This window comes from Carettochelys insculpta, chromosome 16 (genome assembly GCF_033958435.1).
Source record: "Carettochelys insculpta isolate YL-2023 chromosome 16, ASM3395843v1, whole genome shotgun sequence".
Classification (NCBI taxonomy): domain Eukaryota; kingdom Metazoa; phylum Chordata; order Testudines; family Carettochelyidae; genus Carettochelys; species Carettochelys insculpta.
The window spans coordinates 30,568,412-30,587,757 of record NC_134152.1 but is presented as its reverse complement, the minus strand read 5'-3'; the positions used below and the strand labels follow the sequence as shown (position 1 = coordinate 30,587,757).

Here is a 19,346-nt window from a genome sequence, read left to right as displayed (position 1 = left end):
CTGTAGTTACTATTCTTATTGTATGGCAAGTGCTGCAACCCTCTTCACCCTCTGACTGCTGGACTGGCAGTGCAAACAGATTAACTGAAGTGACACAAGACTAACAGAGATAACAAGATGAGCTGGATATTCTATGAAAAGAGAGGGAAAATAAAGCATTGTCATGGGGAAACAGAGAGAACAGCAGAACAGCAGAAACTCAAGGCCATGGATGGCGTGCTTGTTTGCTTATAGAGCCATGGTGACAACTTCAGTAGTAGAATTCAGTACTCAAAAGCAGCTTTGAGCAAGGATGACATGAAGCGTCACTGTGTGAGAGTCTTTCTTGCAATGAGCAGCTGCAAGGTACACATATTTTGCTCTCCTCTTTCCAGGCATAGATCAGTCACTGAAATTTCAGGGTGGTCTCTCTTGCACATATTGGGACCTGGAAGCCTGGGAGCACCTCTCCCCAGCAATGTTCCCCTGGATCTTTTCCCTCTCTTTGTGATTTCCATGCATCTGCGGAATAATTTTATAGGCACCTGAGGCGTGTGCAAAGGCGTACCACAAGGAGACATACAAAACCTCTGCAGATCAGCTGGGCGGCATTTGAATCTCTCCTGAGTGGCTGCGCAAGCCCACAGCTCACAGAGAACAGTGCATCCCCAGAAGATAAGCAGTTATCCAAAACAAGGGGAAGAGCCCCTACCTGAAACTACCACATCCCTCACTGAAAATGTGTTTTGCAAGAGTGGCCAGGAGATAAGTTATTTGAAAAGTTTTGAATAGCTATTTTTACTGTTGTGGTACCCTCTTTGTGATGGCAACATTCCTGCAATGCATCATCAATAATCAAAAGGCCTGCTTGGTTGTGTATTTCAAGAGATCTTGTTTGAAGTAACGTATCTTTTGTCCAGCTCGGATCATTTGCACTCTTTTTCACCCCAAATCCCTCTTGTCCACAACAGAGATTCTCCCCCAAACATCTGTGAAATGCCAGGTCTCTCTGTTAATGCACAACCTTGATTAGGTAAAGTTACCCGGGGTCTCTCCAGGGTTACTAGGGAGGCTGCACTGGGCATCAGGTTACCACTACATTTGGGGGGACTGGAGATATACCCCAGAAATAGCATATGGCCATTGGCTGTGTTCATCTGCAGTAATCAACATTGAAATTTACCACAGCCAGGGTCTCGGGCAGGGGTTAGCAACCCCCAACACAGGTGCCAAGAGTGGCACGCAAGCTGATTTTCATCAGCACTCAAGGCAGCTCAGCCCTGCCCCACTTCTCCTATTCGGCCAGGAGCTTGCTCAAAGGATTGCCTGTGTATTAACAAAAGTCCAACTGACACTACGACCCACCTAAATGGTAAACTCTGCATCTTCATTTATTTATGAATGAAGCTGTTGTATGTGGGACTATCAGTGACTTTAAAAAGTATCACCAGCACTTGGACCATACAGAGGTCAAAAGTTCAAATTTCTGCAGTTTGCCTTGGAAAGGTCACTGACCCCAGTCTTGGAGTACTGGTTGTAGAGAGAGGCTGGACCAGCCCTCCAGAGAGGTTATTCCTTAAGGCACTCTGTAGATGCAAGAAGGGAGTTAGGTATTGCCTCCATCCCTTTGGCATGATATTATCAGTCAGATTCAACTGCTTTCTGGCCTACGCAGTGAGAGGGAGGAGGAAGTCCCATCATGATAGCAGTTGTCCCGGAAAAAGCAAAAAGTTCAAGGAAGAATAATCAATGTTGGAGCAATGTGTGTAAAAGGGAACTATAAATATAGAAGCAGGAGATCATCCGTCTGCAGCAGACCACCTAGAGCCAGAAAAAGATCTGTGCTGGCTGCCAATATCCTTCCCTGTCTTTTAAAATCTGGCATGTAGAGAGATGAGCTGTTTAAGGGATTTAGTTGGAAACCTACCGAAATCTGAACTAAGGTGACTGGCTATGGAAATTAATTCTCAAGTGACCTGGAAAGAAGCAGAAGATAATCTGCTTTGCTTACGATTGTTCTTGAAATAAAACTCATCCTTTCATTACTGAACTAGTTGGGATGTGCCACAACAAACATGCATAGTAATCGATTAGTGGCTGTGTTTTTTCAGACCAGTCAACTGGCATGACCAATATTTAACATGTGGTTTTCAAGCTGGGATAGCATGCTTGCTTCAACCCTTAGGACGTTTCTTCGCAAGCAAGAAGTTTCTACTGAGCCCCTTGTTCTTTTCCTTTGGCAGATACAGAATTTGATGTTCTTGGGACTTCTACAAGCCCAGTAGAACAACTCTTAAAGTTGCGCTAAGGAGCTAGAAAGGCACCTACATAGTCCAGACACCCAAATGTAGAAATCAAACTTGACATTCAGAATAGCTTCCACTGGTGCATGATTTATTGATTACACCTTGTCATGGCAAGCCCAGAGCTAGGACATTTATATTCTGTGAGCAGGCTTTGAAATACACAGAGTAGGATGGAAATTCAGATTCTATTACAAATAAAGCTAGAGATGCTTTGTTTTTTCACTATTAAAAGCTGAAGTTTTTTTATGGTATTAATACTTTTTGCTGATATGATGTCTTTCTTCAAGAGATTTCAAAATACATTTACAAGCATTAAATAAATAATCACAGTGTTCCCGGGAAGGTACGCAGTATTATTCCTGCTTTAAGATGGGGAAACTGAGGCACAGTGGGCTTTCTCTTGCAAACACAACAGAGCATAATGGTTATTATCTGTAGTAATAGCATTGAAGGTAACATTTGTCTGTTTGTCCCAGTGGAGGGTAAACAACACCAGATCATATAACAACCCAGGGGCAGAATGAAGGTGTTTCCTGCTGGAACCTTGAGGTTCCCCTTGCTCCCCAATCACACTGAACTCTAATCACCCCAGTTTGGTTGTCTGCCAAAGATGCTTCAGGGACTTTGCTAAGTAATATTTTTGAGTGTTGTGAGCAAGACAGGAGACACTTCTCCCGCTCTACTCTGTGCTGATTAGACCTCAGATGGAGTATTACGTCCAATTCTGGGCACTACATTTCAAGAAAGATGTGGAGAAATTGGAGAATGTCCAGAGAGAGCAACAAGAATGGTTAAACGTCTAGAGAACATGAGCTATGAGGGAAGATTGAAAGATCTGGGCTTGTTTAGTTTAGAAAAGAGAAGACAGAGTGGATATCATAGTGATTTACAAGTATCTAAAAGGGTGTTACAAGAAGGAGTGAGAAAAATTGTTCTCCTTGGCCTCTGAGGATAGATCAGGAAGAAATGGACTTGAACCGCAGCAAAGGACCTTTAGGTTGGATATTAGGAAAAACTTCCTATTGGGGTGGTTAAACACTGGAATAAATTGCCTAAGGAGGCTGTGGAATCTCCATTGCTGGAGACGTTTAAGAGCAGGTTAGATAGACATCTATCAGGGATGGTGCAGCTGGTACTTGGTCCTGCCGTGAGGACAGGGGACTGGACTCGATGACCTCTTGAGGTCCCTTTCAGTTCCAGTGTTCTGTGATATTCATATTATCTAACTGGCTTACTGCTTATCAGAGGGTAGACACCGGGCTGTTCGGAAGCCCAGTTTAGAGGCTGCCTGTATGCTTTGATCTGCTTTTGCACCTTCTTGGAGCTTCTCTCTGGAACAAAAGCAAAACAGAGCACGTGCCCCAAAATTATGTTGGGACTGGTGACTCCAGTTCATGCACTCCTCAAAGCACTTCCAATATGTATTATTTATGGCCATATGTGAACTGTTCATCTGACCTTTCTAGTTTAACCCTTGCTTTCAGGCTTTTGCTCTAAGCTTGGGGTTTACATGGCTGCCTGGGCCAAACTGAGTGAGGGATGGAGTGAGCGGGAGTGTGAGTGAGTGTGTATTTTAAAGGACCAAAATTCAAATGCCCCCAGGTTACTGATCAGGCTTCTGCGAGTTCATTTTCAGGTAAACATGAATTTATTTACTTCCCCACGCATTCCACAGAGCTCTTTATTTTGAGAAATATTATCTTTGATTTGCTGTAAAAATGTGCATGCTGGAATATAACCTTGGTCAGAAACTGTGTGTGAGAGTGTGTGTGTGTGTGTGTATTGTAACCTCAGTCACAAACTCTGTGTGTGTGTGTGTGTGTGTGTGTGTATTGTAACCTCAGTCACAAACTCTGTGTGTGTGTGTGTGTGTGTGTGTGTGTTGTAACCTTGGTCAGAAACTGTGTGCGTGTGTGTATTTAATTTAAGAACTCTGCTTTCTCAGGCTGATGTTGCAAATCTGGATTTTCCAGTTGGTTTATTTAAACAGTACAAGAAAGGAGAGGTGAATTTTAAGAAGGACAGAGCACAGACACAGCACCATGCAGATAACTTCTAAACTTCTTTGTCAGTGTTTCCTGCTGAGTAAATGCTGTATGAGCTCTCAGGCACAGCTCTCAGTATCTCCTTTGACATGCTGTGCTAACGTTCCCCACCATCTAAACGGTAAGAGCAGTTGTGACCATTTTAAAATCAGTGTTACATGCATATTAAAATACCCACAGCTGTTGTGGGGTTGGAGATGGGAAAAAATTAAAGCAATTGCAATATATTTTATATAATACAGTATCTTTATATAGGAATTGTGAGCTTGCTCACGCATGAAACCTCCCCCTTCTGAACATACTCTTGGCTTAACTGACAGACAGTTCAAGGAAAAATACCTACTTCACTGTGATGACATAAAAATCTTGCCATTCAGGAGTGAGAATTCCCATTTCCTTGGACATACAATTGTGTTAAACTATCATATTGAGCCCTATCATAACCCTGAGTTCTAGAGAGACTGAAAATTTGAATAGAAAATGTTTTACATTTCTCTGCTAAAAGAAAATGTTTCCCAGTGAGAGGAATAATGGCATTCTCCTCGTTTTAAAAGCAGAGGAGCTGTGTCAATACCCTAAGCTTCCAAGCAGTAATGTGAGTCTTGGAATTCACAATTGGCTAATAATCCATATTTTTTTCTGACATTGGGGGAAAATTTTACTTTTGGTTGGAAACTAACAAATATAAGATATACAGTCTGCCTCGGATGGCTACTGTGTAGGAAGAGATGCTTCCCAATGACAGGCTTTTTACTCCTTCAGCTTTACACTGTGTTATCTTCCAGTGTAACAATACACTATTGTTTCGGAGATGATGCCAAATTTAAGTTCAAATGTTTAACCCAAACTGGAAATTCTAAACATCAGCAACCTACGGGGGGCTGACAGAATTGGGCAAGGTGAGTGTGTGTGCATGGTGGGGGGAGCAGCTCCATGCTCCTGGAAGAGGTGGGACACCAGACAGAAGAGGCGGGGCTTTGGACAGACGGGGCGGGGCTTGGGCAGCTAGCCATCAATTGAGTGTCATACCAGCTCCCCCATCAGTCTTCGAAAGTCACCTGAAGCGTGCTGTGGGGCACTCCAGCAGTGATTTAAAGGGTCCAAGGCTCCAAGTGCTGCTGTTGCTGCAGTAGCAGCAGCATAGGGGCCCTGTGGCCTTTTGTATAGCTGGGCTTCAGCAGGCAGTTGTCCACTTTGTCCCCACCGTTGGCAGGCCTGGCAGTGTATCTTCAAAAGTGTTCAATCACACACCCACAGAACAGAGCAGAAACTACGGGGAGACCTAAATGACTGGGCCAAGGTGTACGAGCTAATATCTTTTATTGGACCAACTTTTGTAGGTGAAAGAGACCAGCAGTCAAGCTTACACAACTCTCTTCAGGTCTGGGAAAGGTGACTAGAGCCTCACTACAAATTACAAGGTGGAACAGACTGTGTAGCATATGTAGTTACATACTGTACCAAGACCATTCAAGGTGAAGTGAGTCATTAACGCCTCTGCATTCATTGGACAAAAGAGGGGGGCTAGTGGCTTACGCATTGTTGTAATAAGCCGGAACGCCAGTGTCTTTACATCCATGAGCTTTAGTGTCTAGCCAGCATAATTATGAATTTAAGATCCCAGGCTTGCCCTTTGAAGGTGTTGCCCAGCTTCTCTGGAGCACGAGGACTGAGAGGTCAGATGTGGAGCATTCACTTTGTGAAGAGTTCACCCTGAATTAAGAGTCTAGAGGGAAAGTTAAACCATTTTGCTGCATGAGTTCATTGGAAAGTTTTGTGATTGTCAGGGTAGTTTTTAAACTTGATATCCAGTGTATATATAGTTGGGATTACAGATGTGAAGATTAACCCTGACATACACCAAAAGTGTGCTCAGTAGAAGGCTGACACTTTATCTGGCAGAGATTGTGCGACCATGGATTATGGCCTCAGCAACTTTCAATAAAACTACAACCGTATCTGCCTATGAAAGTGCCCTTTATTCTCTCTCTTTCTATGTAAACAAGAGTACCTGTAAAAAGACACCTGGATTGGTGAGCTCACTGCTGACCTTTTTCACCACTGAGGAAGAATGGCATAAATTGTTCCCTCCCATGGTACATGTCTCAACTGGCAAATTCTCACATCTCAGCCAGAATGAACTCTGAGATAATGGTAAAGAACCCTAGGCGTGGATGAAGGTGTGTCTAAACATTATACGGTGGTATTGGAACAACTTTTCTTTGGGTTGTTATTCCTATTTCAAGCCAGCACTGCCAAGTTCCATCCCACATGCCATATTGTTCTTTGTATAGTAAGCATCACTAAAAGTAAAACTGATTTAACCGATTTTAATGAGGAAAAAAATCTATTTTAAAGCATTCTAACTAAAGCCATTAAAAATTAGTTTGGCAGGATAGGATTTAAACTAACATACACATGATTTACAAACAGGAAAAGTTATTTGTCTAGGTGCACAAGGGAACACCTGTCAGGGGGGAGGGGCGGATATTTCAAAGCATATATTTAAAGCACAATCAAGTGTGCAAACTGACCATTTTGATTGACTAGTTAGATGTTGATGAAGGACCCTGGAACGGGTTGATCTAAGCCATAATCCAACATTTTTAAAAGCAACTTTTTTAAGCTCTGAAGAGCATCAATGCACCTCAAAGCCTGCCAAAAGGCTTCCATAAATAGGCCCTTGTGCTGACATGGGTGCTGCAGCTGAAACTGGAATAACATTGCTTAACTGAGGCATTGTTGTACCTTGAATTAAGAGTCTAGAGGGACTTTTAAATATGACACTGGCCTCTTTCAAGCTACCCTCTTTCCTTTTATTCTAATTGATCAGGAAGGCCTCCTAAAGGAGAATTATCTTCCTGTTCTGTGAGGTTCCCATTGCCTTGAATGATTTGTTTTAATTATTATTTTAGGATTTCTTCATATTCTTTTGATTTATTTTTCCAGCCTGCTCTTGCTCCCTTTCCCTCTGTGATCACCGCCAGCTTTTCCTTATACGTACAGCTTGTCTGCCCTTGCGGTGGCCAAGCAAGGCCAAGAGGGAAGAGACACTGGGTTTAATCAGCTCGTATTTATGAACAAAAAAAGGGCCTTTTGCCATTAATCTTAATATAGCGGGAATGCTTTCCTATTAAAAAGACATAAACCCGACAGATTTCCAAAGTGCCTAGTTAACAGCCTGCACACCCACCCCCGCCTCACTGGCATGCATTTAAAGTTTTGCTATAAATTTTGTCAGCAAGGCATTTTGCAGGTTTCGTCTTACAAATTAAGAAGTGGCCTCTCCTAGAATGGGAGACGTGTGTGCTGGGGGTGAGGTGGGGTCAGGAATCGGGGTGTGTGTGTGTGAGTTGGGGGGTGAAGTGAGCTTGACTAGGATTTAAATACTGTGCTGCAGTGAAAGCCAGCTGTGTTGGCATTGCCCCGTGAAAGAAGTCCTAAGGTGATCAGCAGTAAGGACACATCTCCCGGTTCCCAAATGACACCTTAAAAACTAACAGATTTATTTGGGCATAAGCTTTTATGAGCAAAAATGAAGCATTTAAGGTGCCACAGGACTCTGTTGTTTTCGCAGATGCAGACGAACACGGCTCCCCCTCTGATACTCATCTCCCAAATGACACCTATTAATACACTTCCGGATGGGCTTTAACATCCTCCTTTCCTTATCGAATCAGCATCCACTTTGCAGCTTTATTTCACCTGGTGGGATTATTTGTTGTTGGAAGGAGCAATCGCTGGGCTGTATTAATTTCTACAAGGGGAGGAGAGTTAGATTTTAATTCCCCAGCTGGGGTCTTTCTTGCCTTGAGCAGGGCGGGCACTCCCCTTCTTCCCCTCTCAAAGGTAAAACGCTGCCCTTCCTGCTGCAGTTTCAGGTAATTGCTTTCTGAAAGCCACCGTTCTGCTTCCTCTCTCCACTGGTCTGTACTTTCCACGCCTCTTAGGCTTCTTGTTGCCATTTTGTAAAGTTTGTTTATAAATTCTGCAGTCAACTGCGGCATGAGGGCAGCCCAGGGCCAGCTCATCCCCCTGCTCTCCACAGCCTGATACTTGAGCAACTCGGTTCTGATTTTCAGGAATAATCATTCTTGAATGACTATCAAAGAATAGCTTTAGCATGGGGGTGGGGCACTAGGCACCCCCTATATTTGTCTCTGCTTTTATAAATAAAGTCCCTGGCTCTACTCTAGAAATACAGCTTGACAGTTCAAAACGGCCTGCAAATGTGTAGTGAGCATGTTCAAAATGCATTGTGAAATGCATGCCCAGCAGCTGGCACCTCTGGAAAAGTGACGGCAGATACCTGGTGAGAAAAAGAGGGACTTTTTGCTAGATAAATATATATATATGGGATGGCAGCAGATGCAAGGGGGACGTTCAGTTCCCAGCCAAAGGCAGAGCAGTCCGACGACTGGAGGATATGGATGGGGAAAGGAGGTGAACAGAGATAGCAGGGATGGGGCAAAGGAAGGTTAGCTTTAAAAAGGAGGTATTATCTTGAAATAGCTGTCCTTATAACTCTGCTAAGGGCGGCGTTCTTGGCCCTGTTTAAACCTCAGTCCTGGGACAGTTAATGAGGGGAGGCCTGCCAAGTAAGTTTTCTAAAACTTGTAAGTTAATGACCCCGCTGGTATTGTCTGAGACACAGTACCGCACTCAGAGCCCAGCAGCCATTCCCACAGCCCACGGAGAGGGCAGCTGGCTTCCCAGGGAGGATGGTGCCTTGATTTCCAAATGTGCAGGGAAGGTGTGTGCCAAGCCCTCAAGAGGTGCCATGGAAGCACCTGGCCCTTCTGCAGCATCCCTGCACGATAATGAAACCCGTGTGAAGCCTCTGTCTAAACACACATCTCTATGTCTTCTGATCCTGCCACGCTGTCTTCCGTAGACAGCTGGGGCCAGAGAGGCTTCCCGGACACACTGTGGAATTTCCAATCAGACACGGGGCAGCTATCGCTGATCCATTTTTACCGCCCTGGCGCACAACTGACTCCTGTAACTATTAGTGATCCAGCAGAGCAGCAAACACATAGGAAGTGTGTGTGTGGGGGGGAGTGTATTTATGCATGCACAGATTCCCATGTAAACAGATAATAAACTGTGTCGCAATTGTTGCATGTGCCATCCCAGCCCCCCTACACTTAAGAAATCATGTGGCAGGTAAAAGTTACTTCCCCCACCCCATCCCACATGTATTTTCTTCCTCCCAGGGACCGATCTGTCATGTGTCCTGCTAATGCCTGCCGGGGTAAACGAGAGAAATAGTTGTGAACAACTGCTCCCTTGGCAAATCCAACTCATCCTGTCAGAGCTCAGACATGCAGTGTTGCCTTATCTCCAGAACCCGTGTGCTCACCTGCTCTGCTGCAACTTGGGGGGCTGATTGGAAGTCAACCAGGCTGGAGAAGTGGGGAAGGGAGATCTCAAACAGTCCTGGGGTCAGGGTAACCCTTCAGAGGCCCTCCTGCTATGCTTTCATGGGAGGGAGGAGAAGAGAGAACGAGCCCCATTTAGCAAACAGAAGATTTATGGCTGGAAATTTCAGAGCACTCATTTCATTCTTTTCCAGGCCAAATGCAGAACTGTGTTCACAAGCTAGCGAGACACTGGATGGCAAAAAGGCAGTTCAGAACAAGGGAATTGCTCAACATAGCCAGAAGTCTTGTTGCACCTTAAAAACTAACAAACTGATTGATTAGTCTTTAAGGTGCTACAGGACTGCTTTTTTTTTGGGAAGCTACAGACTAACTTCACTACCCCTCTGAGACTATTATCTTTTATACATATCTATATATATCCTGATGCTAGGCAAAACTCTACAATGAAATTATTCTATCTGCAAGTATTTACTGCTTGGATCTGCTTACTAGCCAAGCTAAATTTGGCTCAGGAATGGCAGAGTTGCTAGAAACAGAAGGTGGGTTTTTTTTTTTTTCTGGGTTATATTGTTTCACTGAAGGCTTCACTTGTGGAGGTCAGGGAAAAATGAGTTCCCCTGATTCATATGCCAACCAGTCTTTATAGCAAACCCCATCCAGGTCCCAGTTAATTAGCTCCCCCGAAGAATAAATTTCAACCCAAGGCACTGAACAAAATGAACCCAACTCATTTAAAAAAAAAAAAAAAAAATCAGCATCAGATTTCACAAGGAAACAAAGAAAAAAAAATTAACCTTTAGCAAATGACCAGGATCACAGTAGGGGAAAAGGGTTCTATACGAATAAGCCTAAAATCATTGTAACTAGCGTCCGGGTTCAAATTCTCAACCTTACAAGCAAAAACCCAGGAGGAGTGGGAGACTTTGATCTTCTAGATGAAAGCTTTATCATTTTTTTAAAAAAGCTAGAGCCGAGTGTTTCGCTTAGAAGTGTTTTATACACTGTAACGTCTCTACAGAGGACAACTAGTTGCAGATTTCAAAGGCTTTTTTATTACCATGAATCACTAAAAATTTTTAAAACAAAACTAAATAGTTCTAAAACGATCAAAAAGAAAACAAGTTTCTGAAAAGCTGGGCTGGCCTGTTACTAGTAAGTACCTCTCTCTTTTTTTTTTTTTAAAGCGCAATATATAAACCACTGTTTAGAAAAAGCAAGGGGCAGGGGTTCTTTCCCAGCTGAAACAAACTACTCGTGTTCTATGGTGAATAGAACACAGTGTGGAGTCGGTATTTAAATATACACTCACTATACACGCTCGCCTACCCATAACTGAACTACAAAAGGTAGTAACATTAAGACCAGCGCGGGTCGCCTAATTTGTATTTACACCTGGAGTAAGCGATTAGGTGTCTGCTAGGAATTATTTCATAAAAGCTGATTTAAAATAGCTCCAAAGAGGCACTTAAAGATCCGTATCATACCCCAGGATCTGGAGAGGGAAAGGAAGACAAAGGAGGTTTGGCTTTTGTGGGAAAACAGCTTCAAGGTTGGAGTGTCCTTTGATAAGGGGGGGCGGGGGGCGATTTTGTCAACCCAGCTGGGAATAATTGTGTTTATTGTACAAAGCCGCCAAGATTCCAACCGAATAGAACAAACAAGAAAACAAAAGAAAGTCTAATCTAATTAACGCCCGCTAAAACAATGAAGAGGGGGGCGGGAAAATCCCTAATGTGGTTTAATTCAGTTCAACATATTTTGCAAATACAAATAGGGATCAGGTTGGCTGGCTTGAAGAGCCCCTATGCCTTTGGCAGAGGGAAGTGTCTGCGACTGTTGTTAGGCGAGGAGAAATGGAGTTGGCGAGCTCTGCTGGGTTAAATCTCTACACGCTCGTTTCAAGGGGGAAAAAAAGTTAACGAACATAACTCAACCCCGAGAAGGGGGTACAGGGGTGGTGCGGTGGGTGACAGAGCTTAAAGTAGGGAAAACACAGGCTAGTTTCAAAGGAAACGCCAGGGCAGAGAAAATGGCCTCTTCTGCCTGACTCAAAAATGGATTTCGGGAGTCTCGGGCTTAGCAATCCGAGCAGGGGAAAAAAACCAAACAGTGAGAGGCGCAGCAGTCAGGAGAAGAAAACAAAAGGCCCCTCGGAAAACCACGCGGGTGAGAATTTTTCTCCGCGCGGAAGTCCGCAGCGTTCTCCAAACGCAGCTTTGGAGGAGGGGGCGGGTGTCTGGGGAGCCTGGCCTGCGGCTGATTGCACACGGGTTCATACATACATATATATATATATATATATATATATATATATATATATATGGGGGGAGTTTCGCAGGCAACCCTCCCAGGCTTTTTAAGAAATACCCTTTTCCCCCCTTGCAACTCCACCCAGCCTACAAAATGGCTCCCAGCCTGCACCAAAGGGGAGGGTGGAAAGGAAAAAAACAAAATCTACGATTTTGTTATCAGTGGCAAAGATCAAGGCAATTAAATATTTGCTACAGAATAAAACTGCAGTTGGCGATGTGGAGCGAGAGATTATTTAATCTTTTTTTCCGAGGGGGCAGGAAAAAATAACCCAGTATTGTGTACAGCGGAAGGCAGCCCAGTGTTACGGGATTTGCTTGGCATTTCTTCCTCCATAAACTCTCGAAAAGCTCGTCTAGGTAACCCTGGGCTTACATAAAACGCTATTAAAAATAGCTCCGAGCTCCTGCTTGCATTGAGAGCTGACCTAGTACATTTTTTCCAACTTAAAGCTTTTGGGGGTTTGGGTGGTTGACAAAAGGGGGGGGTTTTCATCAACAGAAATTTCAGCTCTAATGAAATGCAGATTCCCTTCTCCACTGATGAGAAACACACTCGCAAAAGGCAAGCGCCATTGGCAAACGAAGGACAAACAGGCAGCATTTTTTATTAGGAACTAAATGATTTATGGCATACGTACCCCACCATCACAATTACCGCGTCGTGTAGAATCCGGGTGTGAAAACATTAACCGTCTATACAAGTGGCTTTTAAAGCCACATAAAAGCCAGTTTTTTTTTTTAAATTTGTTTTTGTCCCTTTGCTCTTCGAAAGGAGAACAAAACCGAACCCTTCCGAATCCAGGAGAGGAGGCGTCCAAAGACAAGGGCCAGCGCAGTTAGGGTTTGCGAGTTTTTCCAGGAATAAAGCGCTATTTTTTTTCTTTAAAAAAAAAAAAAACAGCGTAAACTCAGAGGAAAGCTGTCACTCATTGCTGCTCCAGTGATCATTCACACCCGCTCAGCATTCTGCGCAGGCAGCCATGAGCCATGGGCTTGCATTAATTTGCTTTGCAGTCGCTCCTCTCCCCCCTCCTCCTCCCACCAGGCCTCTCTCACCACTAGCTCGTCCTCTTCCCCCCCCGCCTTCTTGTTGCGCCTTTGGCTAATTTCGGATGCATCCATCCACTGGCGAGGAGTCCTGCTGAAATTGCCATCTTTGCCTTGCGCGGTGGCTTCACGAGACGCCGGGGTGATACTTAGACGAGCTCTTCTTTGCTTGCGCGGACAGAATTGCATCCCCCCCCCGCCCCCCGCGGCTCGTGACTCTTTTCGGTTTTGGGTCCCTCCCCTCCCCCTTCCTCGCCTTCCCTTGCTTCTCTCCCGGCTCTTCTAATTCCAAACGAGGGCAGCCTAGAAACCAGCCAGTACGGCTTGGCTGTGGGCAACTTGAAACTATCCTACAGGGCTCGAGTTTTTTTTGTTTTTTGTTTTAATTTATACTGGAATTCAATTCGATTTCCCCCACCCCGTTTAAGTACCCAACTTGGAAGGGAAATAAGTGTTTCTAACTGTCTGGCTATTTCCAGGACTGTTTGGTTCGGAGAGAAGAGGATTTAAAAGCTGCAACCTAAAGCTCTCTCTCTCTCTCTCGCTCTCTTTTTTTAATTGAATAAACAAACCCCAGACCGTACAGAAGGGTAACAAAACAAAGCTGTTTTCTGCCGAAGCTGCAGCCTTGGTTAACCATCGCGGAATCGGAAAGCGAGCTGCAGGCTTGCGCGCAGGCAGGGCTGGCTGTTTAGAGGAGTTTAGACTCCCCCCGAGGAAGGCTCCTGCATTTTGAAATAGGGTTTCGGTTTACACGGGGCTCTTTCCCCTTTTCTCTCTGAGCCACACACGGTACGTCCATCTTCCTAGGCGGGGGAAACAGCCCCAGACTAGCAACGCAGCGTGAAAAGGGATTATGCACTGTGATCGCGGAACACAAAGTCGTTTGGTTTCTCGTCTCCCACCCTCCTTTACTCCTCCAGGGAGGGCAGCTTTTGTAGCACACCAGTTCCCTGCTCAGCGCTGGGTTTCTCCCAGCTAAGCAGCTCTCGCATGGGGGAGGGAAGGGAAGGAATATTGTCTTTGCAACTTAACACAACGTGGGGGGAAAGAAAACCGAGCCAAGAGTGTCTATTAAACGAGAGGAAGGGAACGGGGTCTCGCTGGAGCCCGGCAGGGAAATGCAAATGAAATGAAATGTCCGTGGGGATTTTTTGCCTACAGATCCTTGCTCCTTAATCGTGTTTTCAGCTCAGATTTTTGCCTCTGTAAGGGGAAGGGACGGGGGGTTGTTTGCCTTTAAAGGAGCTCCATAAAGGGACTATTTACTCTCTTCCAGCGTGCATTTATTCTGGGATTATTTTAACCAAGAGGGCTGCCGTTTGCTCTTATCACCTATCACATGTTTCTATGGGAACCTCTGTTGGAAAGGTTAGGCACACACTCACTGGCGGGCGACAGCCTCTCGAAAATATTAAAGATGCAGGTCGAGTGACGGATCCTTTCGTGTCTTCCCCCCCCAGCGCCTGATCTGTCCCCTCTCTTCCCAGCCTCTCCGGGAATCAGTCCAAGCGCTGAGTGAAATTATCATAAAATTCCTGCTCTAAAGGGAGGGGGGGTTGTTGTTGTTTTTTTCCCATGAAAAAACGAAGCTGGGAACTTTTTCCCACCAGATGGGAGAAAAGGCCCCACTGCAGAGAAAAAAACCGCCGTGTTTGTCCTGGGTGCTGCGACCTTTTCCGACAGAATCGCCCTGTTCCCTGGAAATGGAGAACTTTCACTAAATGCAGCATTTTCGCTAAACAGAGAGAAAGGAAAAGCACCGAACTGCATTTACAACCACCTTCTATTTTGATCGCTCAGCGCAGACTGGGGAGAGGGAGGGGAGGCGGGGTAGCCTTGAAACGGCCGCTGAAAATTCTCACCACCCGTTTTGATCATTCAGCCCTGGCAGGGGAGCCTAGAAACCGGTCGAGTCCTTGGTCCATAATTGGTTTTATAGGAATGGCTGAGGGCCAAAGTGTTTACATGGAGGTGAGTGGCAGGGCGAGCAGCCAATGGGAGACTTACTATGAAATTTTGGCTGGCTCGCTTGGAGAGGGGTGGAACGGGAGGAACAATGCTTGTTTCATTGCTAAAGAGGTTTTTTTCCCCCCCCCCCCTTCGTTTTTTTTTTTAAAGATCCAGAGAGAGGAACTTGAAAGGGGGTTTGTGTAATGTACCTTTTCCAATCCCGGGCTGTATATGGAGATTCGGCATTCTCTCAGCCAGCGCTACCTGGATTTTATTAAAAAGCAGAGCCCTCTGGAGCAGGAAACCTGGATTTTCAAGGAAAGCCGAGAGATCGGTGCCTGCGCTGCTTTTTCTTTCAGGGTGGTGGAGAGGGGGAGGCCGACTTATGGACTAAAAGAACATTTGTATACCAAAAAAAGGCGAGACGGGCAAAAAGTGCTGTTCCAGCTTGGATCTAGTTTCTGAGACGAGAGGCGAGCCCCAGCCAAGCGGGAAAGAATGCCAAAGAAGAGAGTTCCTTAGAGAAGACAAGCGGATTCTTCAGGGCTGGAAAGGTAGAAATCTCCCCATTTCTTTTCGCTGCAAGTTAAGTAGTTTTGGTTTGCAATTTTTTGGGCGGCTGGCTTTGCTGGAGGATCCTCCGAAAACCTAGTTGGTTTTGAGTGCACCCCAATTTCATTCCTTCAAAGCCCCCCTCCTTTTTCCACCCCCCAACACACATACCAGAGAGGGAGAAGAAGCAAAATAAAAATAAGGTTTGCAAAGCGACTCCCTCCCCCCGCCGCCCCGACTTCTTGGCTGATCCAGGCTTGGGAAGGAGGTAAGAGAGACATGTTATGCTTATGCGCTGTTTTTAATTAAAAGCAGGAATGCAGCCATTTTAACTTCGTTCAAGAGGAAGGGAAAAGTAAGGGGGTTTTGAAATGGAAACATTTGAACGGAGGCAGATAAATCAACACACCCACCCCCTCCAGAAAGCTAAAATCCGAAGGGTCGGGTACACTTGTCCCTTTGGTCATCTTGTGATTTCATTTAACTGTAAACTAAACAAAACAGAGGTGGGCTTTTTTTAAAAAAATGCGGGAACACCCCCGGTTTAAATGGAAAGTACGGAGTGAAGGCTGGCCAGTGTTGTATTTTTAAGTAAATGTTTCCCCTGGTAACCAGAGTAGGGGAAGACACGCTGTTTAATAAAGCGGGTGGAATACGTGTAACTAAACCCAGTGTAGAATAAGAGTCAAACTGATAAGAAAACTCGCATTCAGTGGCTTTTCTGCAGCGTGGATTTCATCCTTTAAAAAAACTGTGTGTCGATTAAAGAGGGGTGGAAATCATTTCAGTTCATTTCAGATAATTCCGGGTCTCGAGCGAAAACATGGAATTCTTCCCTGGCTCTGGAGCCCAGGATCTCAGGCAGCTTGGTTGCATTTTAAAACAACAGAACATACACAACGGCGGGGACTAGCTTCATATCACTGCAAATACATATTTTTTTTTGGGGGGGGGCAGATTTAAAGTATTCTGCTTCCTTCTCCCGCCCGTTTTCGCTCAGCAAACTGTAGAAAAATGAACATTTGCACTGAAATCTTTTGCGTATTTTTACGCAGCGCAAGAGGCTGCTCCAAGGGGTCATGTTTTGTGTAGTGTGGAAGAGTAATTTTTCCCCTAATTTCATTGGCAGACCAGCCTCGGTTTAGAAAGTAGGTGAGCGTGTTCCCGAGTAGCCCGTATTCCACCCGCTTTATCGCTGAAAATGAAACCGAGGGTAATACTGTTTCTCCTAAGGCTGCCAAACTGCGCTCCGGCTTCTAGGTAATCTCAGAATTACAACTGCAAGATTTTTTTTGTTTGGTGTTCAGCAAGAAATCCACTTCCACCCAAAAGCTCTTTGGAGCGGATTAAGCAACGCGCAATTAAAAGCAAAATAATAACCCCTTTGGAAGCCCTCCAGCTGCCTCTCCCCGCTGGAAAGTTAAACATGAAATATTTTCGGGCTAAGCTGACCGAGAAAACGTGGGGCGGGGGATTTTGTTCCCCGGGAAGGGTTGGGGGGAGGTTTTGCGGTTTGATACCCTAAAGTTGGTGATTGTACAGAATCGTGCCCACCGCGGGGGGTGGTTTTAACCAGGTTCGTGGGGCGTCTGGAACGCCCGAGCTGGGCTTTTAGGGTTTGTCAAAAATAATTTTAACCCGATTTTTTTTTTGGGGGGGGGGGATTTAACAGGGTTAGAGGAGCGGCGGGGGGGGGGGGGGAGAAAGATCTTTTAATTGCCCCGAATTCTCCGGCTGTTGGGATTGCAATGCAAATACCAACTTCCCCCAAACAATACCGGGGCTCCCCATCGAGCACCCCCCTCTGCTTTTCCCCCTTAAGGGGGGCTGGGGGGAAGCAACGCACCTTCGGGGTTGACTTGCCGTACAAACCCCGTTCGCAAGCGGCGTGGCTAGGGGGGCGGGTGAGGTTTGGCTGCGACGGTGAATTCACCCCCCTGCGTCTGTGTCTCTCTCCCCTGCAGGGCCCTCGCCGCGCCAGGAGCCCAGGTACCCGCCGCGCCATGGGGCGCGTTCGCACCTTCGTTTTAAAAACCGTCTGAACCCGGGGGGGAGGGGGGGAGCTCAAGTCAACTCGAAGCCCGCGAGCGGATGATGGATGGCAGAGATTTTGGGCTGCCCCGATCTGTCCACGTTCCCCCTCCTCTGCTGTCCGGCTTGGCCATGGAGAGTCACCGAGTCGGACCTGCCGGCGCAGCCGGGCGCATCGCTCCATCCGCCGGACACTTGGCTGCGGGGCTGCCGGCCCCTCTGGCACCGGGCAAATACCTCGCCTCGGGCATCAACCTCCATTCCCACCCGGGTAAGGCGCTTGGGCGGCGGGTGGTTTCGGTGGCCCGGCTTGCAGAGCGCGGGGGAGCCGGGGCTCTGCGGCTGCCCCGGGGCTGAACGAAAGCGACTCAGGCCCTTTCTTTTCCCGAGGAGGAAGCGGGACCCGGGGGGTGGCTTTTTATTTTCTTCCCCCCTCCCAAGAAACTGGCCTGCAGCGCGCCCCACGCTTGCCCTGGCTGCTCTCCCACCAGCTTCGCTCAGAGATTCCTCCTCCTACAAACCCCCAGACACCGACAAGTGCCCCCCCCCCCCGGTTTCCAGGCGCCCACCTCCTTGGATATTTTATTTGTTACTTGTTCCATTAGATCCCCCCCATAAGCTGTTTGTACAGAACTAGGACGGGGAGAAATCTCTCTCCTTCCTAGTCCGGATTTTCCCGCCCCCCCCATTACCCTTTTGACGGTCCAGCTATAGGGTACCCCCCTCCCCTAATCATGCCTCATGTTTTCTAGCATCCCCGTTCCATCTCCTGCCTGACCAGGCTGAAGGTTAATTTCAGGAGCTGTTGGCCAGAGGGTCCTGGGGTTTGCTGGGCGGGGAGCTGGTGGTTTCAGGGAGCAGGAGTCTAGTTCAAAAAGGGCTTTTCAGCTGAACGCCAAGAGGTGGCCAGATGAGGGGCGGTTCCACCCTCTGTTTCTAAGCAGGGCTGTTACCTAGTGGAACCCGCTTTGTTTTGCTGATATCTGTTTGGGTTAAGAGGTGGAAAGCTCCTGTCCCTTCATTCTGCCTAGGAAGTTCTTTTAAGTTTTACAGGATTTTTTTTTTTTTTCATTATTGGGGTGGGGTGGGGATTCAACAACCTGAAGAGTGAATTATATAATGACACCCTCAGAGTTAAAAAAAATAAATAAAACAAAACTGCACCAAACTGGCTGGGAGGAAAAGAAAGGACAAAGGTCCGAGCTGGTTGGCTGCTTGCTTTTTTAAATGCATCGACTATAAATGCTTTCCCATGATCTGTCTTGTTTAATATTAGTAGCCTTATTTCTTTGAGTGCGTGGCGGAGGTACAAGGAATGCAAGTTAGGAACATGAGATTGAGACTTTTTCCCCCCTCAACCTCTAGTAATCAGTTATCCCGGTTTTGAGCTCCAGTGGTCGGTTGGTTTGGAAGGCGAGGGTGATTTCAAGGCAGACGAAAAGTTTTAGCAGTCTCAAAAATTCCCTGCTCTCAGACCTCCCTTACCCTTACGGGGAGAGGGGTCTGCTGTAAGGCAGAACGGTGGGGGGAAAGCAGTCAGAAATACCACACATCGCATTATGAATCTCTGGGGCTTGCAGAGTGCACATTAACTGAGGATGCATTCTTGTGGTTGTGTGTGTGACTCCGTTAAAAGCTTACTAGCTGGAAGTGTTTTTATTTTAAAGGCTGCAGACAGAAAACTCTTGTGCGGAGGGGGGTTTTACTCTTTTAAAGCCTCAATCCTTTACCAGCCTG

General features: G+C 46.1%; 2 protein-coding genes and 1 long non-coding RNA gene across 6 annotated transcripts in view; 2 read left to right on the top strand and 1 right to left on the bottom strand.

The window, feature by feature from the left end:
* Positions 1 to 13,232, bottom strand: part of LOC142021752 (uncharacterized) — a 38,674-nt gene extending 25,442 nt beyond the window's left edge. For 2 of the 3 annotated variants that reach the window (XR_012647769.1, XR_012647770.1), the window contains exons 1-2: positions 13,083 to 13,232; positions 12,665 to 12,906 (exon numbers count right to left, since the gene is read on the bottom strand). This is a non-coding gene — a long non-coding RNA (uncharacterized LOC142021752). Of the gene's footprint in view, positions 1 to 5,722; positions 6,057 to 9,692; positions 9,804 to 12,664; positions 12,907 to 13,082 lie in introns of those variants that run through there. The other variant, XR_012647768.1, reaches the window with a different exon arrangement.
* The window catches only part of FBXL18 (F-box and leucine rich repeat protein 18), a 144,087-nt gene extending 128,659 nt beyond the window's left edge, over positions 1 to 15,428 (top strand). Inside the window, exon 5 of the mRNA XM_075010898.1 lies at positions 15,195 to 15,428. Coding sequence (XP_074866999.1) covers positions 15,195 to 15,420 — 226 coding nt within the window. The 3' untranslated portion in view covers positions 15,421 to 15,428. The remainder of the gene's footprint in view (positions 1 to 15,194) is intronic.
* Positions 15,429 to 17,661: 2,233 nt separating this feature from the next.
* The window catches only part of TNRC18 (trinucleotide repeat containing 18), a 92,164-nt gene continuing 90,479 nt past the window's right edge, over positions 17,662 to 19,346 (top strand). For both annotated transcript variants that reach the window (XM_075010896.1, XM_075010895.1), the window contains exon 1: positions 17,662 to 17,880. In XM_075010896.1, the coding sequence (XP_074866997.1) occupies positions 17,670 to 17,880 (211 nt within the window). In that variant the 5' untranslated portion in view covers positions 17,662 to 17,669. The remainder of the gene's footprint in view (positions 17,881 to 19,346) is intronic.